The sequence below is a fragment of the Ciona robusta genome, chromosome 1 (assembly GCF_009617815.1).
Source record: "Ciona robusta chromosome 1, ASM961781v2".
NCBI lineage: Eukaryota > Metazoa > Chordata > Ascidiacea > Phlebobranchia > Cionidae > Ciona > Ciona robusta.
The window spans coordinates 10,837,915-10,858,038 of record NC_143235.1 but is presented as its reverse complement, the minus strand read 5'-3'; the positions used below and the strand labels follow the sequence as shown (position 1 = coordinate 10,858,038).

The window sequence follows — 20,124 nt, the reverse complement described above, 5'->3', positions numbered from 1 at the left end:
GTATTAGGCTAGTATATTGTGACAAAATATGTATGCAAAGTAATCTTAATTGAATTAACAAAATGGATTTTTGTATGGAACCTTCTGGTGCACACAACTCTAAAGATGGTCGTCCCAAACATGGGAAAACAAAACAAGCCAAAACTGGAGGTGATGGTTTTATAATTGTCTCATATTATGTAATATTGTTATATAGAAAATTTTGTGATATATTATAATGTTCCTTATGTAGTTTTTGTGTTAATGAGAACAACCTACTGGCACCGTGGCAAAGTGGTTAGCGCACATGCCTCTAACTAGAGCCCGACCGATATTGCTTTTTTTAACCGATACCGATATTTTGTAAATTTCAGTTACCGATAACTGATATTTTAGTGCACCTAAAAAACTTGACTGAATAAAACGGAAAAATCTGATATAGCTAATAAAAATCAACTAACAGACTTAATTATTATTATTAATTAGTTATTAGTGAACTTGTAATTACTTAATTGGTTAATTTGTAATTTTTTCAAATAAATTTTACCTCCCTTCCATTAAACAAACATTATATTTATCAGCTAATGCAGTTTATTTGTGTATCACGTTGACGCGTAAAGACGCGTAAGTGACCTAAAGTAACCTCGACGTTACACGCGCCTGATAAACATGACATGCGGTGGGTGCGTGATCAGACGCTTTGACCTAGTTTAATACGTTAGATTTTTACGAACGAGTTGAATTAGGTATACGAGTGAGTTTACGTTTATGAACAAGGTATCGCTCTGCATTAATTCTTACGTACGCACGTTGCTGGCCGTCTGGTTACTTAGCGCCGATAATATCGGCCGTTTTTTGCCCTTGCCGATAATCGGTAAATCACCAAAAATGCGGCCGATATATCGGCTAACCGATAATCGGTCGTGCTCTACCTCTAACCCAGCGGTAATTGGTTCAAGGCTTGTCACTGCTACCATTGTGGACGTTGGGCAAGACACAAATTGTACAAATTAGCATCCACACATAAATATTAAAAAAAATCCCAAAAAATAATAATCACCAACAAAATTACGTACATCAGGTAACTCGTAAGCTGGCATGAGGTGTATAAACACCTGTGTTATATCAACCACCACACATCATATATGGACAACTGTTTTATATCATTTAATTTTAATGCATTAATTAATATGTTCTACTCAGCTGGCAAGAGAGCAGTGGAAACAAAACAGAAGGAATCAAATGATGTGAAAAAGAAATTCATCATCATTGGATTGGCTGTGGTTGCTTTGGTTGGTGGAGCTGCAGGAATAGCTGTCTTTCTTATGCAAGGTTTAGGATTAATTAAATGTAGTTAACATTATCACATGTCACATCTATTACTATAATCTTGTTAAAGAGTTTGGTTTACCTATGGAATAACACATCGATTTATAGTAAAAAACAGTTGCTCTGGAAATGGGTGATAAAAATAGCAATTTGATCCAAATATTTAAGTGTCGTAAAAATTTATTCATTTTTTTGTGAAACCAAATGTTTTTTTTTAGGATCTCCCACAATATGTGATGAAACCAGCAATGAAGATCCTGTTACTATCAGTCAATGTATGGGTACGTACACTTGGTAATATTCTTCTGCATGGTATTATATTTAATTATGCAATATATTGTTTTTGCTGTACACTATAGTTTTAGAGGTCTACATTTTTGAAATAGTTATTAAGTTAGATTTAGAAATATAATTCTGCTGTTCTTCACATGGTAAAGGTCTATGTACTTTAGGGAATCTATGCTTAAAGATATATTGTGGCTATTGCATATATATTTTATTCTTTTTTATTAGCCTACCCTTTTGGCAAAAATTAAGTTTAAGGTAAAAAATAAAATGTATGAAACATAAAACTTAAATAACTGTGTATTTTTTGCCTTGTTTATTCTTAAAGTAAAATTATATTCTTCAAAGTTTAAACCCATTAAAGAGCCTAAACACACCCAAATGAACATCGCTTTACTAGATAGAGTGTGTTTTTCTAATTCCAACGACACCTTACTTGTTTTACTCAATCCTGTATAACCAAAGATATTCCAGCTTAAAAACTGTGAAATTCATAAAACTGATTTAAAAGTTGCAAGGCGAAAAAATTGAGAAGTGTACTACCCACGTGATAAATTACGTCACAAAATTGTTGAAGCGTGGCTGCTCTTATTCAGAAAGGCAAGAGGCAGTGTTTTCAGCGAAAAAGAGAGAATAAAAAAATGCAAATTCTGCTTTTGAGAATGACTCATCACGTGACTAGTACGTTCCCACGTCACAATCACGAAGCTCGTAGTAAAAAAATAGCGCTAGAGATCACTGTTTGAGGACGAATATCTCTCCGCCTATACAGGACCAATTTTACTAAGTAAAGTATTTTTGGAATCAATAAAACGCTTGCTTTCTGAATTTACCACAAAAAATGAAGGTGACGTGGGGTGTGTTCACGCTCTTTAATAATTCCCAGAACAAAAGTGTGAGTTTGATATTTCGAAATGCTCCTCTCCTTGTCCATTCGGTTACTCGACCAAGAGCGAAGATGAGTTATGTCCGTCAAGCTGTACTTGTGCAGCGCATGGAAACTTTGAAGGCGATGTGCAAATACAAGAAGACATACTGCCTGAATTTCTTGACGTAATTAAAAATGGTTTGATATGTTGTATGGTAGAACTAGATGGGACATCTTTACCACATAATATCTAAATATCCTGAGCGTGTTTTAAACAATTAACAACGGTCTATGAGAGTCGTGAAAATACAGTTTTATAATTCTTTGAATGTTTTTTGTTTACTACCAAATGAGACGAGTAAATAGAATGAAAAGCCCCATCTTTCCCACTCCCCACCATATTATAAAGCTGGATAGACTGTTTTGTATTAACTCTTATAGTAGGCTTAAATATTTCTTTTTCTGTTTAATTATTTTTGATATTTAAATGTCAAAACTGCTGCTGATTTACTAATATCTCCTGCAAATTCCTTTCTTTTAACCGTATATGTCCATTAACAAAGTCGTTTTTACAAGTTTAAATTATTCCAAGTTGTATACTATTATGAATGTAAACTGATAATCACTTACATTCCAAACAAAACATTTAAATTTCTTATTTTAAACTTCCCGGTAAAAAGAAATACGGGTATGTGGATAAAGATGATGAAGAATTCTCTTTATTTGTTGGAAGTGCTTCCAGATATGAGAGAGTTTTATGGAGCAGTCTTGCTCTTCCATCTGGCCGCATACCTGTTCCTTACAAAGTTAGTCAAAAGTTTAGTAAGTACTTGTTTATGGTTGTTTTTTGGCATGTTAATAGTTTTTATTTGGAGAATTGCTGTCAGATGAGGAATAAAGACAAGATGGCGATTTTCTTAGCTTGAAACAATTAGTTTAGGCCTTTAGGGCACCGCAGACCTATTCTTGGTCTTAAAAACTGTGATTACATTTTGGGTAAAGAAAATATTAGTTTTCTATTTTTCTTGGAACCTTAAACCTTTAAATACTAAATGAACTGGTTATCAACATAAAATATGCTGATTAGTTTTTACATATTCTAAATCATAACACTTAGATATCATTACATGATTTAGCTTATAATTGCCCTCCCCTTCCCCTATCCATCTTACAACTTAAGTTCATGTCTCACCGATTCCACACAGATTACCAACAAAGGCTAAGGTTGGACCATGCAATTACCACAGCAGCTAGATGGTACAGTCAAGGCACTTGCATTGATCTTGTACCATTTGATGAAACGAAGCACACCAAACATATTTTAATCAAGAACAAGCCATGGTGTTCGTGAGTGACGCGCTCCCAGTTTAAAGTTGTTTTTTGACATGAAATATCGATTAAGCTATCTTTGTCCTAATTTGAAGTATCTTTTTTTTTTAATTCAAAGTATTTTTTAGTAAATGTAAATAATTTTTTTTATCCAAAGTATATTTTTTCTAATTTAAAGTATCTTTTCTAGTAACTTTTTCATGTAAAAACCTAAAGAATCTTTTATAAAAAACTCCACAGATCTTACATAGGTTTCCAGGACAGACTTGTTTCTCAGGGTATGGCGCTCGGTCCAAACTGTCACCAAGGGTACACAGTCGCGCATGAGTTCATGCACGCATTGGGTTTCGCACATGAACAAAGTCGACCAGATCGCGACCAATATGTAAAAGTTCATTTCGATAATATTAGAACAGGTAAAAGTGAGAAAAGAGTATTTTTATTTTATTTTAAAGAACGTCTCAACTTGCCTCTGTACCTGTTGGTGCCGTAGCACAGTTTCTTAGCAGCTGCCTCGGGGTTCAAGGCTCTTCGCTGCTACCATTCTGGACGTATGTATTTTTGGGCAAGACACTTAACGGCAATTGCTCCAACCCAATGGTCACTAATGGGTTGTCCGTTATCAGGCATACATAAAAAATGAAAAGTCCCAAAAATAAGCACTCACAAAATAACCAACATGGTAACTCCTAAACTGGCACGAGGTGTTTGAAACTAAATACCTGTGTTTAACGACTGTAATTTTCCGGCTATAAGAGGATAAGGCAAGTTACAGTCAACTGTAACATTGTTTTATTTTTACACTTTGTATTTTTTATGTCAATTGGTTTAATAGTCAGCGTTACCTTTTCTGCTAATTGGTATGCGTGTATGTTTTAACTATCTCATATTATTTTGCCTAGTTTTGTCTGGCCCTGTGGCAAAGTGGTTAGCGCGCCTTTGTGTAACTCATTTACCCACAAAGTAACATACATGGTAACTCATAAGTCAGCGCGAGGTGTATGTACACCCGTGTTATAACGACTGTCGTTTTCCAGCCGGGCGAGGATAAAGTAAGTTACGTTAATTCATTCATAAAACAGATTGGATGAAAGTTGAAGTAATTAAGGTTTGGTATATGGACTTGGGCATTACGTGTAAAGGGGTAGCAGTTGCTTATATTAAATAAAAATGTTATTTTTTGTCAAAAAGAGTTAAATTTTTCCTTACACTTGCAGGAATGGAATATAATTTTAAAAAATTGCGAACTTACATGGTTCGCAACTTAAACACAAGATACGACGCATTATCAATTTTACATTACCTTCCAAGAGCTTTTTCCGTAGATGGACGCAGTCCTACTTTGACATTTACAGGCAGTCGTGAGTATTTTATTTTGACACTAGCACCCATAGGAATATCATAGTGTGTGACATTGTGGTTATAGCATTCATCTATTAACTACAGAACACCAGTTTCTGGACTCTAAATAAAAAATTAGAAATATATTATGTTTGTTTGTTCACGCATATCGAACATATTGCTAAAATTGTTAAATATTTTTTTTATTTTAAATAATTCATTTTTTGGGGGTTATTTACTATACCATTAAGTATCATATTCTATACATTCACATGATAATTTTGGCGAGTTTTTTTAGTTTTAGAAGTACTGAGAGGTGGTATTGTGACAACTAGAACTCTAACTCCAAAAGACTTGCTTGGTTTGAATCGATTACTATGCACAGGTATTACTATCCGCTGCTACCATTGTAATGTATAGGCCTTAGGCAAGACACTGAACAGCTATTGCTCCAGCAGTCACTAATGGGTTGTCTAAATTCGTGGTTCTCAACACGTAGGGCGCGACCCAAACTTTAGTAAACGTTCTAGAGGTAGAACTGCTTTATTTTTACAATGTTTTCCTCAGCCAAGCAGCATGTTTATAACGTAATAGTAGGGATTCACACATGGATTCATTGCATCATAATAGTGATTGTTTGACCTGGTAATTGATTATGACATAATAGCAATTCACATGTCGATTGTCCCCTTGATTAATAAGCTTGCAGGTGCTTAAACACACTGGATATTTGCTTTTTCACAAATGCGCATGAGTAAAGTATGGATATGTTTGGAAGACTTTGTACACTTATAAAGAAACGCTTCTAAAAACTCACCAACAGCGAGCGAGCACAAATAGCTCATTAGTGATTTGATAAATATATTATTTTTAAAACAAATTAGCTTTTGTAGTACTGTTTGTTTGCAATCAATCTTGTATGGCTGTTAAAATATTACAACAATTTGATTGGGTCGCAAGATTTTACCGAATTGTTCTTTTTTTAAAATGGGTCGCCTTAAAAACGAGTTGAGAACCACTGGTCTAAATTGTCAGCCACACATAAAAAACCATCACATACCAAAGTTAGAATTGTGGTAACTCTTCAGTGGGCATGAGGTGTCTGAAACAGCACCCATGTTCCATACAACTATATCATTCCCCCAACGCAAGGATAGAGCAAGTTAGCTCTATTTAATCATTCAATAGTTCAGCAAATTTACCCAGACAGTAGACAAATATTTTTGAGTTAACAAAGTAAAGTCAACCAATAGTGTTTTTTAGAATATGTGTACACTCACCAAAGCTAAACCATATAAAGGAAAATATCAGTTTATTTTTACAAATTAACAATTCCTATAATGTTAGTTACTTGGCAAAGATTTACTAAAAGTGTAAGTTATAGAGACAGATATATATATAAGAAACTAGCAGAATTTTAACGGTGATAGTGTTTAAGAAACTTTATATAAAGGAGGCAGAAGAAGCGATTCGGAGGTTGTAGGCCCAAACAGTCAACATGCTTATGCACCAGCTGAGAATATGCAAAGTAATGCAGAAGTAACATTTAGAAATGGGGGGTTGGGGGAGTGGCAACCATGGGTAGGATGTAGTGCAACTTGTGGCCCAACTACTCAGAAGAAACGTGTGAGATACTGTGTTGACAGTTCCAAGGTATAGAAAACCATTGTAATAAAGTTACATACATGGTTACTCGTAAGCGGGTATGAGGTTTATGAAACAGAGCATCCGTGGATAAAACAAGCCACAGATTCAATGATATCTTATTAATCACTATTGTACAAACAAGAGGTTAATATATTTACTTTATTAGCAAGATGATATTAAGATAAGGCTTTTTAAATGTACATTGCTATATATTTATTATTTACGTTATAGTGTTTGGGCAAGAAATTGGCTGAAAAATAAAACCTTAATTTTTTTATATGCAATTAAATGTTTGTTAACAAGAATGAAACAATACAGCATGTCAGTAAGTGGTATTTGTTTATTTTGTCATAGGATTGTGGTGAACCCACTTATCAAGTTAAAGCTTGCAAAAGAACGCTGTGTCCGGTAGTGTCTGTACGATGGAGTGGCTGGGGTGACTATGGACAGTGTAGTGTAACATGTGGACAAGGCATGAAACTAAGGTGTGTCCTCTGGCCATAAAATTATGGGTAAATGTTGGTGTCCAATATGTTTGGATATTTGGTGTTTACTTTGGCTTTTTTTTGTAGTGCTAAGGTGGCTGTACACAGTATCCGGCATGCAAATTCGTATGCAAACCCATTACCGAGTTCCATATGCGGCAGCGAATTCCGGATACTGTGTACAGCCACCTTTCCATTGATTTCTTTTTTTTTCCAGGTAAATGTAACATTGTATCTTGGAGGAACCAACATTTAAGCTTAAGTTGCTGTTTATTACTTTTTGTTAACCATTAAGTGAAAAATGGAATTAATTTCTTCTTCACTTTTAGGTACCGCACTTGCCCTACATCATGGAAGTGTGATGGCAATTCTATGCAAGCTCATGCTTGTTTATTACCTGCCTGTCAAGGTGGTAGTTCTCACACAGCAGTTGTTTGGACAGATTGGGCACCTTGGAGTACATGCACACATACCTGCGACAGTGGATACCAAGTGCGGTATAGATCGTGTAAAAGGGGTGACTCTTTTACTAGTGGCTGTCCAGGAAACCGCCAGGATATAGGATCTTGTAATACTCATAGCTGTTCCAGCAACTATGCGATGAACCCACGTATGGAAAATGACCAAATGTTGTATTTACCAATATCTATTAAATCAACCATGATTAAGCTAATAGGAATTTTTTGTAGCATTTGCATTGTTTGAACACGAGAGCAAGAGTGTTGCTCATCTTTGCTCCGGAGCAAATTCCGATGTTGCTTTCATCTTTGGAGATTTTAACGGAGATAGAAACGTGGATGTGATGTGTGGAAATCAAGATGGTGATTTGTGAGTTATAAATAGTTCATTTTACTCGATATACTTGATATTTGTTTTTTCAGTGAGATTGGTTTGGCGACCTCTAGAGGGGAAATAAACACAGCAACATGGAGAGGACGATTGGACGGTTGTGTCGTACAATCGGGTCAAATTGCTGTCGGTGATTTTAACGGAGATGCAATGTCCGACATTGTGTGTGTCGACCGTGTAAAAAAGTAATGTCAATAATACGTTACAACTATTTCAAGGCAATTATGCGTATATAAATAACCCTTTTCATAGAAAAACCACAGTTCGTTTATCAAACAACGGTCAGTTTCCAACCGGAGAAGGTTACTTTGGTTCATTCTGTACTGATGATTCTGATTGGTTGATTCCACTCGATATTGATGCCGACAACAAATGGGATCTCATTTGTAGTCATAGCAACCGTGATAGTGACTTGCTCATGAATACATTCAGTCTGTGATATGTTATATTAATGAAATTGGTGTTGTTAAAAGTGGATGAGCCTTGTGAACATTGAGGAACAAATAACAGTTTCATTTTATTTGGTTTGATTAATCTTATTTTGTTGTTGTTTAGTACCTCTAATCTTTGAGACACTGTTGTGGCATTTTGATAAATTGATTAGAAAAGCTTATAATTTATTGACAATTACAGTAGTGTGAATGTGAATGAATGTAGCTTACTTTATCCTCGCGTGGCCGGAAAACGACAGTCGTTATCACACGGGTTTAACACCTCGGGCCATCTTAGGAGCTATCATGTATGTTACTTTGTGGGTAAATATTTTTTTGGATTTTTTTATATATGTGTGATATTTTAGACAACCCATTAGGGACCATTGAGTTGGAGCAATTGCCGTTAAATGTCTTGCCTAAGGACACATACGCCCACAATAGTAGCAGCGTCGAGCCTTGAACCCATTACCTCTGGGTTACTGGTAGGCGCGCTAACCACTATACCACGGCGCCGGACAAAGTGTGGTTTAATTAAGTCGGGTCAATATATGGTTTGACCCTAAAAAATTCCTACAAAGGGTTTTTCAACGCTTTTTTGTAGTATTTATCATCAAGAAATAACATATTAAAAATCCGGAATAACATAAAAAAAAGCGCCGGACAAAGTGTGGTTTAATAATTGTTAATATTAGAATCACAAAAGCATTTAAAGTTTTCATTTTTGGAAAGAAGTAAGAAAATATTCTTTTGTGTAAGCGCTATAAGTCTCGAACCCAGTACATCTGTGACGTACAATCCTGCATGACGTCGAAAGGTAAGCTGTACGTGACGTCATTTTTCGTAGTGTGATCCACGTATGTATATCAATGCTCTATTACGATAAAATAATGACCTGCGTTAAGTTAAACGTTAATTTTGGAAAATAACGCATCCCGTATTTTTGGATCCCGTGTTTTCTCCCCTTACCTCGGGAAATGTGTTTGGTTCTTATTTTTTAATTTATTAGGTTTTTGATTTTTGAAATGAATTAACATTTGCTCTCAGTGACTCAGTCTGTTATCATATATTTCAGCTTCTCCAATGTTCTCATTTGATATGAATTGTTTGTAGCATTTGCATTGTTTAAACACCATTGGATGGTTGTGTCGTACAATCGGGTCAAATTGCTGTCGGTGATTTTAACGGAGATGCGATGTCCGATATTGTGTGTGTCGACCGTGTGAAAAAGTAAAACAATTTTTTCTTATAAATTACTTGTGTTGGAATCAAGAAGTTAGATAAAAGTATAATAATGCATTGATATTATTTGTTTTTGATTAAAATAACATCTATAGCTTGGTTTGTGGTTCTAGATTAATATGATCAACACTATATTTAGTGTACCTCTAAGTACATCTCCTCGGCAGTTAGCATTAGAATATTCAAACGATGTACTGCAGTTTTAAATCCTGTAACAATCAAATTGTTACTAATTAGTTATGCTTTTATTTATATAGAACAACAATAATGTTTTCTAAATTGAAGCATTTTAAAACATGCACCAAACTAAAAGTATGCACGATTCGCTGTGTTAAACTATGTCAGTTTCCAACGTATTAAATGAATGTAGCTTCAAGGTTATATGCCATCGTGTGACAGGGCACATAGTCATTGTAACACGGATGTTCTTTAGATTCCTACAAACTGATGATAAAACTAAAATCGTTGTTTTCTTTCCTCAGGAAAACCACAGTTCGTTTATCAAACAACGGACAATTTCCAACTGGAGAAGGTTACTCTGGTTCGTTCTGTACCGATGATTCTGATTGGTTGATTCCACTCGATATAGACGGTGACAGCAAATGGGATTTCATGTGTAGTCATAACAACCGTGATCATGAGATACTCATGAACAGTTTTACAAATACTTCATAAAAGACATTTCATTGTTTAATTTTGACGTTGTCAGTGTTTTGCATGTATATTGCATATCGTTTCATTAGAGTGTTGTTCATACTTCTGTAGCAAACAATTTATTTTGACATTTGTTTTACAGAGTATTTACACATTAAAAATGCATTTGAGTGTTTTGAATTTATTGTTGTATGTTTATGTACTTTGTTGTAAATAAGTTGCACATTACCTTGTCGTATTGTTTCAGAATAAGATAGACTTTTATAAGTGCAAGCTTTATTTGTTTGTAAACATCTGAATTATTCAAGTGGCCGATTTTCAATATGGAGCTATGTCCTGATCCTACTGCTGACAGACAAGCTGGCCAGCGGCAAACCGGCCGAGGAGAAACTGGTCGAGGGCAAAGCGGTCGTGGGAAATCTGGTCGGGGAACTGGTCAGAGAGATGGCCAGCGTCGGCACCGGACAAAGCAGCATACTGGAGGTATATCTTCAAAGTTAATCTTGGTTTTAAGTTTTTATATCTGTGTGACCACGCTGTGTTTGATGGGAATGCTTAAGCTCATGCTCATATTTGCTCTGGGGTAAAATGGGATACAGTTAGCACTCAAAACCTATATTTCTGATTGTGTTTTTAACAATTAACATTGCTCTTTTAGATTGTGAAGATACAGTTTGCTGATTCTGTACATGTTCTTTGTAAATGTTGTTTATTACCAAATGGTTCGATAAAAGGCAATAAAAACATGGCCCCATCTATCCTTAATCAACTATTTTTAACGATATCTTTCTTACCTCACAGTACTGAATATAAAATAAAACAAGATTTTTGAACACAGGCGCAGGTAAAAGAATGGAAGAGCAAAAGAAGGAATCGGATGATTTGAAAATGAAACTCATCATCATTGTAGCGGTGGTGGTTGTTTTGGTTGGTGGAGCTGTGGGAGCTGCTGTCTCTTTTTTGCAAGGTTGGTTTAACATTTAAACAATCTGATTCAGTAACTTTTTAAACATGTGGATCTTGACAAAGAATATTAGTGTTTCATTTTCAGCTTATGTTGATTAGAACACAATGTTACTTTTATAAACGTCTTATTCTTGGGAATGTAACTAACTTTTTCCCCAAGTGGCCAGAAAATGACAATTGTTATAACACAAGTGTTCCTTCGTACTTTATAAAATAATAAAACAACACATCAGTGTCTGTTGATATACCCATTAACTAATAACCACCGCTTAATAAATGTCAGGTTAAGACTACAAGACTACTAATAGTAATAGTAAGACTTTGTTCCTCCTGTCTTCGCACACAGTGCATGTACTCTTGTAGAAAACTAATGACCCAACGTTCCTACTTACAGGTTCATCAGTATGCAATGATCCAGAATCATTAACAGATCCTGTGAAGATTAGCGAATGCTTAGGTTTGTTTGTATTGTGGCTACAAAGTTTATATTTTCAACCCATTTGTTGTACAAACCTAATTCACATAGGCCAGATTCTGTAGGCTATTCACTATTTATAGCTTGAGCTTTTCTTTATTTTTAAAAATAGACAAAATTCTTGCTCAAGTGTTTTAATTTAAACGCTCAAATTCTGACCAGTAAAATCTCCAAGAAGTTATATTTCTTTTATCCCCTATTGATTTAGATAAACTGTACTTTTCAGTAGTATAACTAGCTAACAATTTTCTGATCAACAGTGGTCAACTGCAAGTTTGATGTAAGCAAATGCACACTACCTTGCCCTATGGGTTACAGCACCAAAGGTGGGGATGATCCATGTCCAAAAAGTTGTAAGTGTTCAGCGGAGGGAAGTTTTGAAGGCGATATTCAATTCTATGATGATGATATTCCAGAATTGCTAGGGGTGGGTAGTGCTAATGTTATAATAATAATAATAATATAATAATAATAATAGCTTTTATTTGTTTCTTTAATTTCGGGAGCGAAGGTTTAGAAATATTTTAAATTCAAAGTCAGGATAGAGCAACAAATTAACAGTTGTTACAACACGTTTACAGTAAAAAGATATTTACATTTATTTGGAAGAAAATAAGTGTGGTCGCTATACCTAGCGGACAAACAAGCCATTTATTTTAATTGTTAGATGAATGCAATGAATATTTAGGTGGATGCAATAAATGAATGTAACTTGCCTTATCCTTGTGAGGCTGAAAAATGTAGTTATAACATGTTTGTTCTGTTTCATACACCTCGTGCCCAGGCGAGGATAAACATTCTGGGGAAGTGCGTCCGACTGTGACGCTGTGAAACGTGAATAAGGACTTTACTATTGCAAGCGTTGGGGACTGGGATAATGTGTCAAATCTGGCCTAAATCCCAGAATCTCACCCATACTGAATAGAATAGAAAGTTTCATTTTTATTCAATGTATTTACAACATGCAGAAGTACGGTTATGTGGATAAAGATGATGAAGAATTCTCTTTATTTGTTGGAAGTGCTCTCTATGTTAAAGGCAAAATATTATGGGACTCCAAGGCTCTACCATCTGGTCGTATTCCTATTGGTTATAAACTAGATAGGTTTTTGAGTAAGTTATTCCTACCAGATAGTTTACAGAGTATTAAACTGTTAAGTTCCGGTGCTTTAGCACAATGGTTAGCACACCTGCCTCTAACCCATAGGTAATGGGTACAAGGCTCGTTAATTGCTTCAATCCAGTGGTCACTATTGGGTTGTCTAAATTTCCAGCTATACATAAAAATCACACAGAACATACAACAAAAAATGTTAACTAAGTTGCATATGTGGTAACCTGTAAGCTGGCACAAGGTGTATGAAACAGAACGTGCTTGTGCAACCTTACACAAATAGCGCTTCAAATGTTGGAATAACACTTGCAAGCCTTTCATGCCAAAATTGTGAGTCACCTTTAATTGGTGTTGTGCGGTTCAGACAGTATTAGTTGTTTGGAGATTATGAAGATTTAATTGTAAAAGACAGATTTTGTACTAACTAAGTAATAATTTAAATTAAAAATATATGATTACCGTTGTAATGTAAATACCAGCTATTGGACTCCATTTACAATTAATCATCCAAAGCCTGACTTTTCAGTCTACTGATATGCATCCCAGTAGGACTTCTCCTATATAGAATTCAATTACCCTCTATGCTTGAAAGATAACACTTATATAAATACACCCCAAGAATTAGATTTGCTGTAAAAAACACTGTCTGACTAATACTAGACCAATTTATTTTAGTAAAAGATATGCTAAATAATGTACCTTTTATTTTAAATAGCTGTTGCAAAACGCCTTAAAAAGGAAATGGCGAAGGCTAGCAAAATGTATTCAGATAACACGTGTATTGATATCGAGCCTTATGATCGAGAAAAACATGGAACTCATTATGTTGATATTATTCTCGGGCAAGGATGCAGGTAAGTTTGTTTTTATGCTGCATGTAAAGTTAGACACTGTAGGATGATATAATTTAGTCAATCTACTATTACTTACTTGGTTAACTCATTTATTACGGCACCTCGCTTCAAATATTAATGATAACTTAACATTACAAACTTAATGTTAAGTTATAATGTACATGAGCATGGCTACAGTTATGTTCATGAATATGGCTACACAAGTCACTGGTCAAGCTGCATGTAAATAAAAATAAAATGGTCTACTGGGTTACAGCAATGGCTGTTTTTACCAGTTTGACAAAAGGTTGACATTTAACTATTATCTTTATAAACCTTGGGCAAGAATATCTAGACAAAGTATTAAAACAATTATTATTAATTAATGTGCAGCTCTATGGTTGGCTATAAAAAGAATATTAAACAGCAGACAATGAGTTTGCAGTATGGTTGTCACTATTCCGGAATCATAGTTCATGAATTTCTTCACACTTTGGGATTTTATCATGAGCAAAGTCGTCCAGATCGTGATGACTTCGTAAAGATTCACCTAGATAGAGTAAAATACGGTGGGTGATTATTGCCATTCTTTGTTTATCTATGAGTTAAAGGTGTTCTGTTGTGGACTTTATAAGGTGGCATCCAGGCATGTAAAAAATAAAAATCCGGCCGATACCGGTTTGCATTTATATTTTTCCGGCAGTTTTCCCGGCGCGTGTGTTCTGACGTCAAATTTTGCATCTCTATCTAGCCCCGCGTTCGTGCGCCGCTTTCACCATGTACGAGGCTTTTGGATATAAGCCTTATGGTTTCTCCCGCGGTCCTTCGTAGCGTAGAAATTTAATTAAAAATGTGTCAATCATGTTTCGTCTTTTCCCGATCAAAGTCTGTTTTCCGCGACGATTTTCACGTGTAACACAAGGTAAGTGTCACAGGACTAAACATTTAGCCGTAAAATTAAAGTTTTGCTACTGAGCTTTTCTAATAAATACGGCATAGTGTCATTTATACTACGCGCGACAAACTTTGTCCGGTCAACATTGAAATTAATAACAGACGCTAGTTTAAGCAAGGAATACTCTACTAGGATTGCTACTTTAATAAAACTATAAAACTAATCGGCGATTACCAACTACAGTTTAAAACTCACACGTTTCTACCTGCAACGAATTTTCTTTGTAATAATAATTACCGGGAATTTAATAGTGCTTTAAGATTGTCTGTGTTTTATATTCCGTAACACGAGTTGAAATATTTGTTTGTCTTGTTACGTATAACATTAGTCACAATCCCTATTATGGCGCAATCAAATACAGCAAGTGCATTACGACATAGCTAGTAATGTTACGTCACAATTGCCATTGTCTCCGCATAAATGCCGGATTTATGATAATATAAAGCTGTTTGTTATGTCAGAACTGCACGAATAGGTAACTTACGCATACGTTAACACGAAACAAAATGTTACGCAGCCGGCGAAGTAAATAAATTCCGGATTCCCACGCCGGCCGTTTTTTTGCCGGCAGTTTTAAAAAAATCCGGCCGATGCCGGCGGCATCGAAAATAGGCACTTTTTACACCGCTGGTGGCATCATACATGTGTTTGTGGTTTTTTTACCCATGAAATATTGTGTTTAGTTGTATTTAGTGTGTGTTTAACTGCCCGTGTATTAAGCATAGAAATGAATGAATGTAATTTAATTATCGAGGCTAGAATCAGGCGCTCAAACCACTTTGCGCCAATGTTTTTGGTTAATTTGGTTTAACAAAAAAAACAGTAAAGTTTACCCTTTAATTGGTAAAACACTGTCCTCAATGTTTTTATTGTCCATTCGTACTACAATATTTATTTTGCATTAAACTTACAGGCAACGCTCACAATTTTCAAAAGTCCCGTGCATACTTCGTAAAGGACCTCAAATCACCATATGATTTACGTTCAATTATGCATTATAGTACTAGAGAGTTCTCAAAGAATGGTCAACCAACAATCACACATGCAGGATCAGGTAACTATATTTTTGAACTTTTGTAAGCTGTAAAAGAATCAAATATTTATCAAGTAAACGACCAAATTAATTTACCACATATTGGGCACTAATTAGTAAGAGAACATTGAGCTGATTTTTTTAAGAATTTATTTTATTTTTTATTTTTAGCTTTAAAAAAAAGTAAAATACTAATATATCTGCTTGCACAGCTATTCGGCGTCATAGCACAGTTGGTTAGCGCGCCTGCGCCTTTAGTCAGTTGGTTACAGTTGGTTAGCGCGCCTTTAATCCAGAGGTAATGGGTTCAAGGCTCGTCGATGCTTCCATTGTAGGTGTATGTGTTCTTAGGCAAGACACTTAACAGTAATCGCTCCAACCTAGTGGTCACTAATTGTTTGTCTGTATTATCAGCCATACATAAAAACAACTAAAAAATCCTTTTCGAAAAATAATCAACCACAAAGTAACATACTTGGTAAAGCTGGCAAGAGGTGCATGAAACAAAACACCTCAGTTATAACCACTGTCGTTTTCCGGCCACGCAAGGTTAAGTTACTTATTCATTCATGTGCATTATGTTTATTTTTTGTCTCATTTTCTGTTTTCTGTTGTCTTTACCAAATCATAATAGGCAATGTTAATATCAGTTTTGTGAATTTTGTAAAGTCAGATATTATGTTTGCCACCAATTTTGCGGCAAGTACATAAACCAGCATTTTCAAACTTTATAAATAATGCTTCATTATTTTTTCATTATTTTTTTCCCTACACTCTGGCATAAAAAGATCTATTTTCTTTTGTAAGATCTTCAGCCAAGTTTGGGAATCAGTGATCCAAACAACTATGACATTAAAATGGTAAATAATCTATCAGTACAATTTATTTGTTTTCAGAAAGAACGATCGAAACTCAAAGTAGGGAACTTTCAGAAAAAGATATTTCTGAGCTGAATGCATTTCTGTGTAAAGGTAAAGTTGTGTTCATCAATTTTTCTATTTCATCTTTTCATACATTATGTTATTTTTATTTATCCCTTCAATCATAATAACAAAGTGCATATTAATTAAAACAACTCTATAACTACAGAGGAATGAAAACTAAACGAGAGACAGTAAAACAAGCTGTATACAAAATTATGTTATTAATTAATTAGTTTAAGAGTGAGAATAACAGCAAGAATCAGTAAAATACAGAAGAGTAACATTTTCTGAGCAAAAAAACAATACCACAGAAATTTTGTTACAAAATCAGTAACTGACTTTAGATTACGAGTTCACGAACAAACCTGCAACGACCAGAGCTCCAACCCCCACCACACGCAGCCTATTTTTCGTCCTCACTCAGCGTGGGGTAACTAGAACTAGAAGATGGCCCTATACTACAAAAGCAACAACAACAAAAGCTAAAGCTCCAGGCTCCGGGTTAATTGCAGGGGATTCAATATGGCCGCTTACAACAACCCTACCTCCAACTACAACCACCACAACAACCACAGTAGACCCAGAAGGTGGCATGTCACCGTGGGGAGCATGGCAAGGCTGCAGTGCAACATGTGGACCAGTGGCGCAACAAATTCGTGCGCGCTGGTGTGACAATCCTGCAAAAGTAAAGTTTTATTTAGAGTAGTAATAAGTTGACAACAGTAGAGTTTTAATCCAAAAAAGAATGTATACACGCTAGATATATAAAGTTTAACAGTAGAGTTTTAGTAGCAATAAGAGAGAAGTACAGTTATAACATGAAACAGTAAATACTAAACACAAAGACAAATTGTTAAACTATTGTATAAATTGTAATTGTATTCCAGGGTTGTAATGCCTTGTCTTATGAGAGGGAAAAATGTAAACGAAAACCTTGCAGTGAAAAAAAGAAATGGGCAGAATGGGGGGAATATGGAGCATGCACAACTACATGTGGGACTGGCATGCAGTTAAGGTGATGTGGGCTCCACCATGTTTAATACTCAACTGTCTGTTGTATCTTGGTGGTTAACACAGCATGCGTTGTTTATATTTAAAAAGTTAATTAACCTCACGTGACCAGATAAACACAGTTGTTATGACACAAATCACAGTTGTTCTGTTTCATACACCTCGTGTGGCAAGTTCCCACATATGTAACTTTGTGGGTAATTTATTTTAATGTATACCTGATAATTTAGACAATCAAGTTTGAAGTATGAATTTATTTACAAGTAACTCAAAATAATTATTTAAATATTCCTGTGATGCAGATACCGTAAATGTCTGATTCGATGGTGCCCTGGTCGCTCCGTACAAGCTCAGACCTGTACCTCGGACAAATGTGATGGCAGTGGCAAGTCCTTTAAAGTGGCATGGGGTCAGTGGGCACAGTGGGGTCCATGTTCACGAACCTGCAAAGCTGGTTACAAGATCCGACAACGCTTCTGTAGGAAGGGTGATAGCTTCTCACATGGTTGCCCTGGAAGGTCCACTGGTTTAACCTACTGCAACTTTTTCAGCTGCACCAGTTCACAGGCAAACGATCCTCGTAAGTGGAAGTTGGTTTGGCACATATTGAACATTACATTTAAAACATATTTTGTGCCTTTTATTTTTTTGGCTATAGCAAAACCAAAGTAAGACACAAATTAGACACTAATTAAGTGAGTCAGTATATTACATTTATCATGTGGTTAGCAAAAGTTTTGTTTTTGCTTCAAAATAAACCTATTCTAAATTTGAACACTTAATAAATGAGGTCAACAAGTGGTTTACATTTTAAATAAAATTGAATACAAGCTTCAACTACTAGTATGATGTATACACGACATACTGCTCCAATCCAGTGGTCAATAATAGGATGTCAAAATTGTCAGCCACTCATAAAAAACCCTCTAAAAAATAATCATTCATGAAGTAATATTAACCCATAAGCTAGCACGAGGTGTATGAACACCCGTATTTAACGACTGTCGCCATGTGAGAATAAAGTAAGTTACATTCATTTATCCATTGATTTTTTAACATGGGATTCTCAAACCTGTTAATGATTTGTCCATTTTGTTTCAGCTTCCCAGATGTTTGGATACCAGAGCACAAGTATTGCTCATCTTTGCTCCGGAGTAAATTCTGATGTTGTTTTCATCTTTGGAGATTTTAACGGAGATAGAAACGTGGATGTGATGTGTGGAAGTCAAGATGGTGGTTTGTGAGTAAATTACTTGATGATTAAAACTGTGGTTAGCCTAATATAAATTTCTGCTGTTTATACTAATTACAAGAATAGAGTAATGTATGAATGAATGTAACTTGCTCAATCCTTGCATGGCCTGAAAACGACAATTGTTATAACACAGGTGTTCATACACCTCGTGTCAGCCAACAATGTGTTACCTTGTGGATGATTATTTCTGTGGCTGATAATTTGGACAACCCATTAGTGACCACTAGGTTGGAGCAATTGCCGTTAAGTGTCTTGCCCAAGGACACATTTGCCCACAACGGTAACTGTTACGAGCCTTGAACCCATTACCTCTGGGTTAGAGGCAAGCGCGCTATTCAGTTTGCCTAGGCACCAAACATTAGAGATTAAAATACTTTGTGTTCATTTTTTTAATTTAATAAAGTTTATTTAGGGGTAAATTAAAGCCAAGAAATACCTTTTACTGAAAACCATATCACTGTGCAACCAGCGTTTTAACTGATTAAGTTACAAAAAAATTGATTAGGATTTTGTATTTTTCAGTGAGGTTGGTTTGGCGACCTCTAATGGAGATATAAACACAGCATCATGGAGAGGACGATTGGACGGTTGTGTCGTACAATCGGGTCAAATTGCTGTCGGTGATTTTAACGGAGATGCAAAGTATGATATTGTGTGTGTCGACCACATAAAAAAGTAAATCTCAGTACTTTTATTAATCCAACACAGTTTCTATTATGATTACTTTTTTTACTGAAATCATTGTTTTCTTTCCTCAGGAAAACCACAGTTCGTTTATCGAACAACGGACAATTTCCAACTGGAGAAGGTTACTCTGGTTCATTTTGTACCGATGATTCTGATTGGTTGATTCCACTCGATATAGACGGTGACAACAAATGGGATCTCATGTGTAGTCATAGCAACCGGGATAGCGACTTGCTCATGAATACATTCAGCTTGTGATCAACAAAAATGGAAAACAAAATGTTGAGCAATGAATTGACTTATTAGTTTTAAAACACCTGATTTGAACGTTGTACATCTGGTCTTTGCGTTCTTATTCTGTGAACTTATTTTGTAAAAAAAATTTAATTCTGTTTTGTCTGAAACGTGTTATTTTGTTGCAGAAGGTCTATAG

General features: G+C 35.4%; 2 protein-coding genes across 4 annotated transcripts; both read left to right on the top strand.

Moving 5' to 3' along the window:
- The first annotated feature begins 8 nt into the window (after positions 1 to 8).
- Positions 9 to 8,564, top strand: LOC149743089 (uncharacterized). Its single transcript, XM_089879987.1, has 14 exons — positions 9 to 150; positions 1,183 to 1,311; positions 1,527 to 1,589; positions 2,480 to 2,646; positions 3,142 to 3,283; positions 3,667 to 3,808; positions 4,031 to 4,206; positions 5,008 to 5,151; positions 5,430 to 5,516; positions 6,585 to 6,784; positions 7,133 to 7,263; positions 7,593 to 7,873; positions 7,953 to 8,091; positions 8,145 to 8,564. Exons 1-14 carry the CDS (start codon positions 63 to 65, stop codon positions 8,299 to 8,301), a joined length of 2,046 nt encoding a protein of 681 aa, XP_089736113.1. The 5' UTR covers positions 9 to 62; the 3' UTR covers positions 8,302 to 8,564.
- LOC149743088 (uncharacterized) lies at positions 8,550 to 20,115 on the top strand. Of its 3 annotated transcripts, none has more exons than XM_089879806.1 (17): positions 8,550 to 9,360; positions 9,619 to 9,773; positions 10,268 to 10,922; positions 11,278 to 11,406; positions 11,800 to 11,862; positions 12,141 to 12,307; positions 12,849 to 12,993; positions 13,710 to 13,848; positions 14,221 to 14,396; positions 15,696 to 15,836; positions 16,712 to 16,786; positions 17,083 to 17,423; positions 17,626 to 17,753; positions 18,052 to 18,329; positions 18,851 to 18,989; positions 19,527 to 19,679; positions 19,763 to 20,115. In XM_089879806.1, exons 3-17 carry the CDS (start codon positions 10,763 to 10,765, stop codon positions 19,947 to 19,949), a joined length of 2,421 nt encoding a protein of 806 aa, XP_089735932.1. In that variant the 5' UTR covers positions 8,550 to 9,360; positions 9,619 to 9,773; positions 10,268 to 10,762; the 3' UTR covers positions 19,950 to 20,115. The 3 variants fall into 3 exon arrangements, with proteins under 3 accessions (XP_089735932.1, XP_089735942.1, XP_089735950.1); XM_089879816.1 differs by having other exon boundaries at positions 9,619 to 9,829; XM_089879824.1 differs by lacking the exon at positions 9,619 to 9,773.
- The last annotated feature ends 9 nt before the right edge of the window (positions 20,116 to 20,124 follow it).

Coding starts and splice junctions, on each gene's coding strand:
- LOC149743089 (XM_089879987.1), top strand. CDS start 63: ATGGATTTTTGTATGGAACCTTCTGGTGCACACAACTCTAAAGATGGT. Junction 2,647..3,141: donor TACTGCCTGAATTTCTTGAC/GTAATTAAAAAT, acceptor CCCGGTAAAAAG/AAATACGGGTATGTGGATAA. Junction 8,092..8,144: donor GGAAATCAAGATGGTGATTT/GTGAGTTATAAA, acceptor TTGTTTTTTCAG/TGAGATTGGTTTGGCGACCT.
- LOC149743088 (XM_089879824.1), top strand. CDS start 10,763: ATGGAGCTATGTCCTGATCCTACTGCTGACAGACAAGCTGGCCAGCGG. Junction 12,994..13,709: donor TAAACTAGATAGGTTTTTGA/GTAAGTTATTCC, acceptor TATTTTAAATAG/CTGTTGCAAAACGCCTTAAA. Junction 14,397..15,695: donor CCTAGATAGAGTAAAATACG/GTGGGTGATTAT, acceptor TTAAACTTACAG/GCAACGCTCACAATTTTCAA.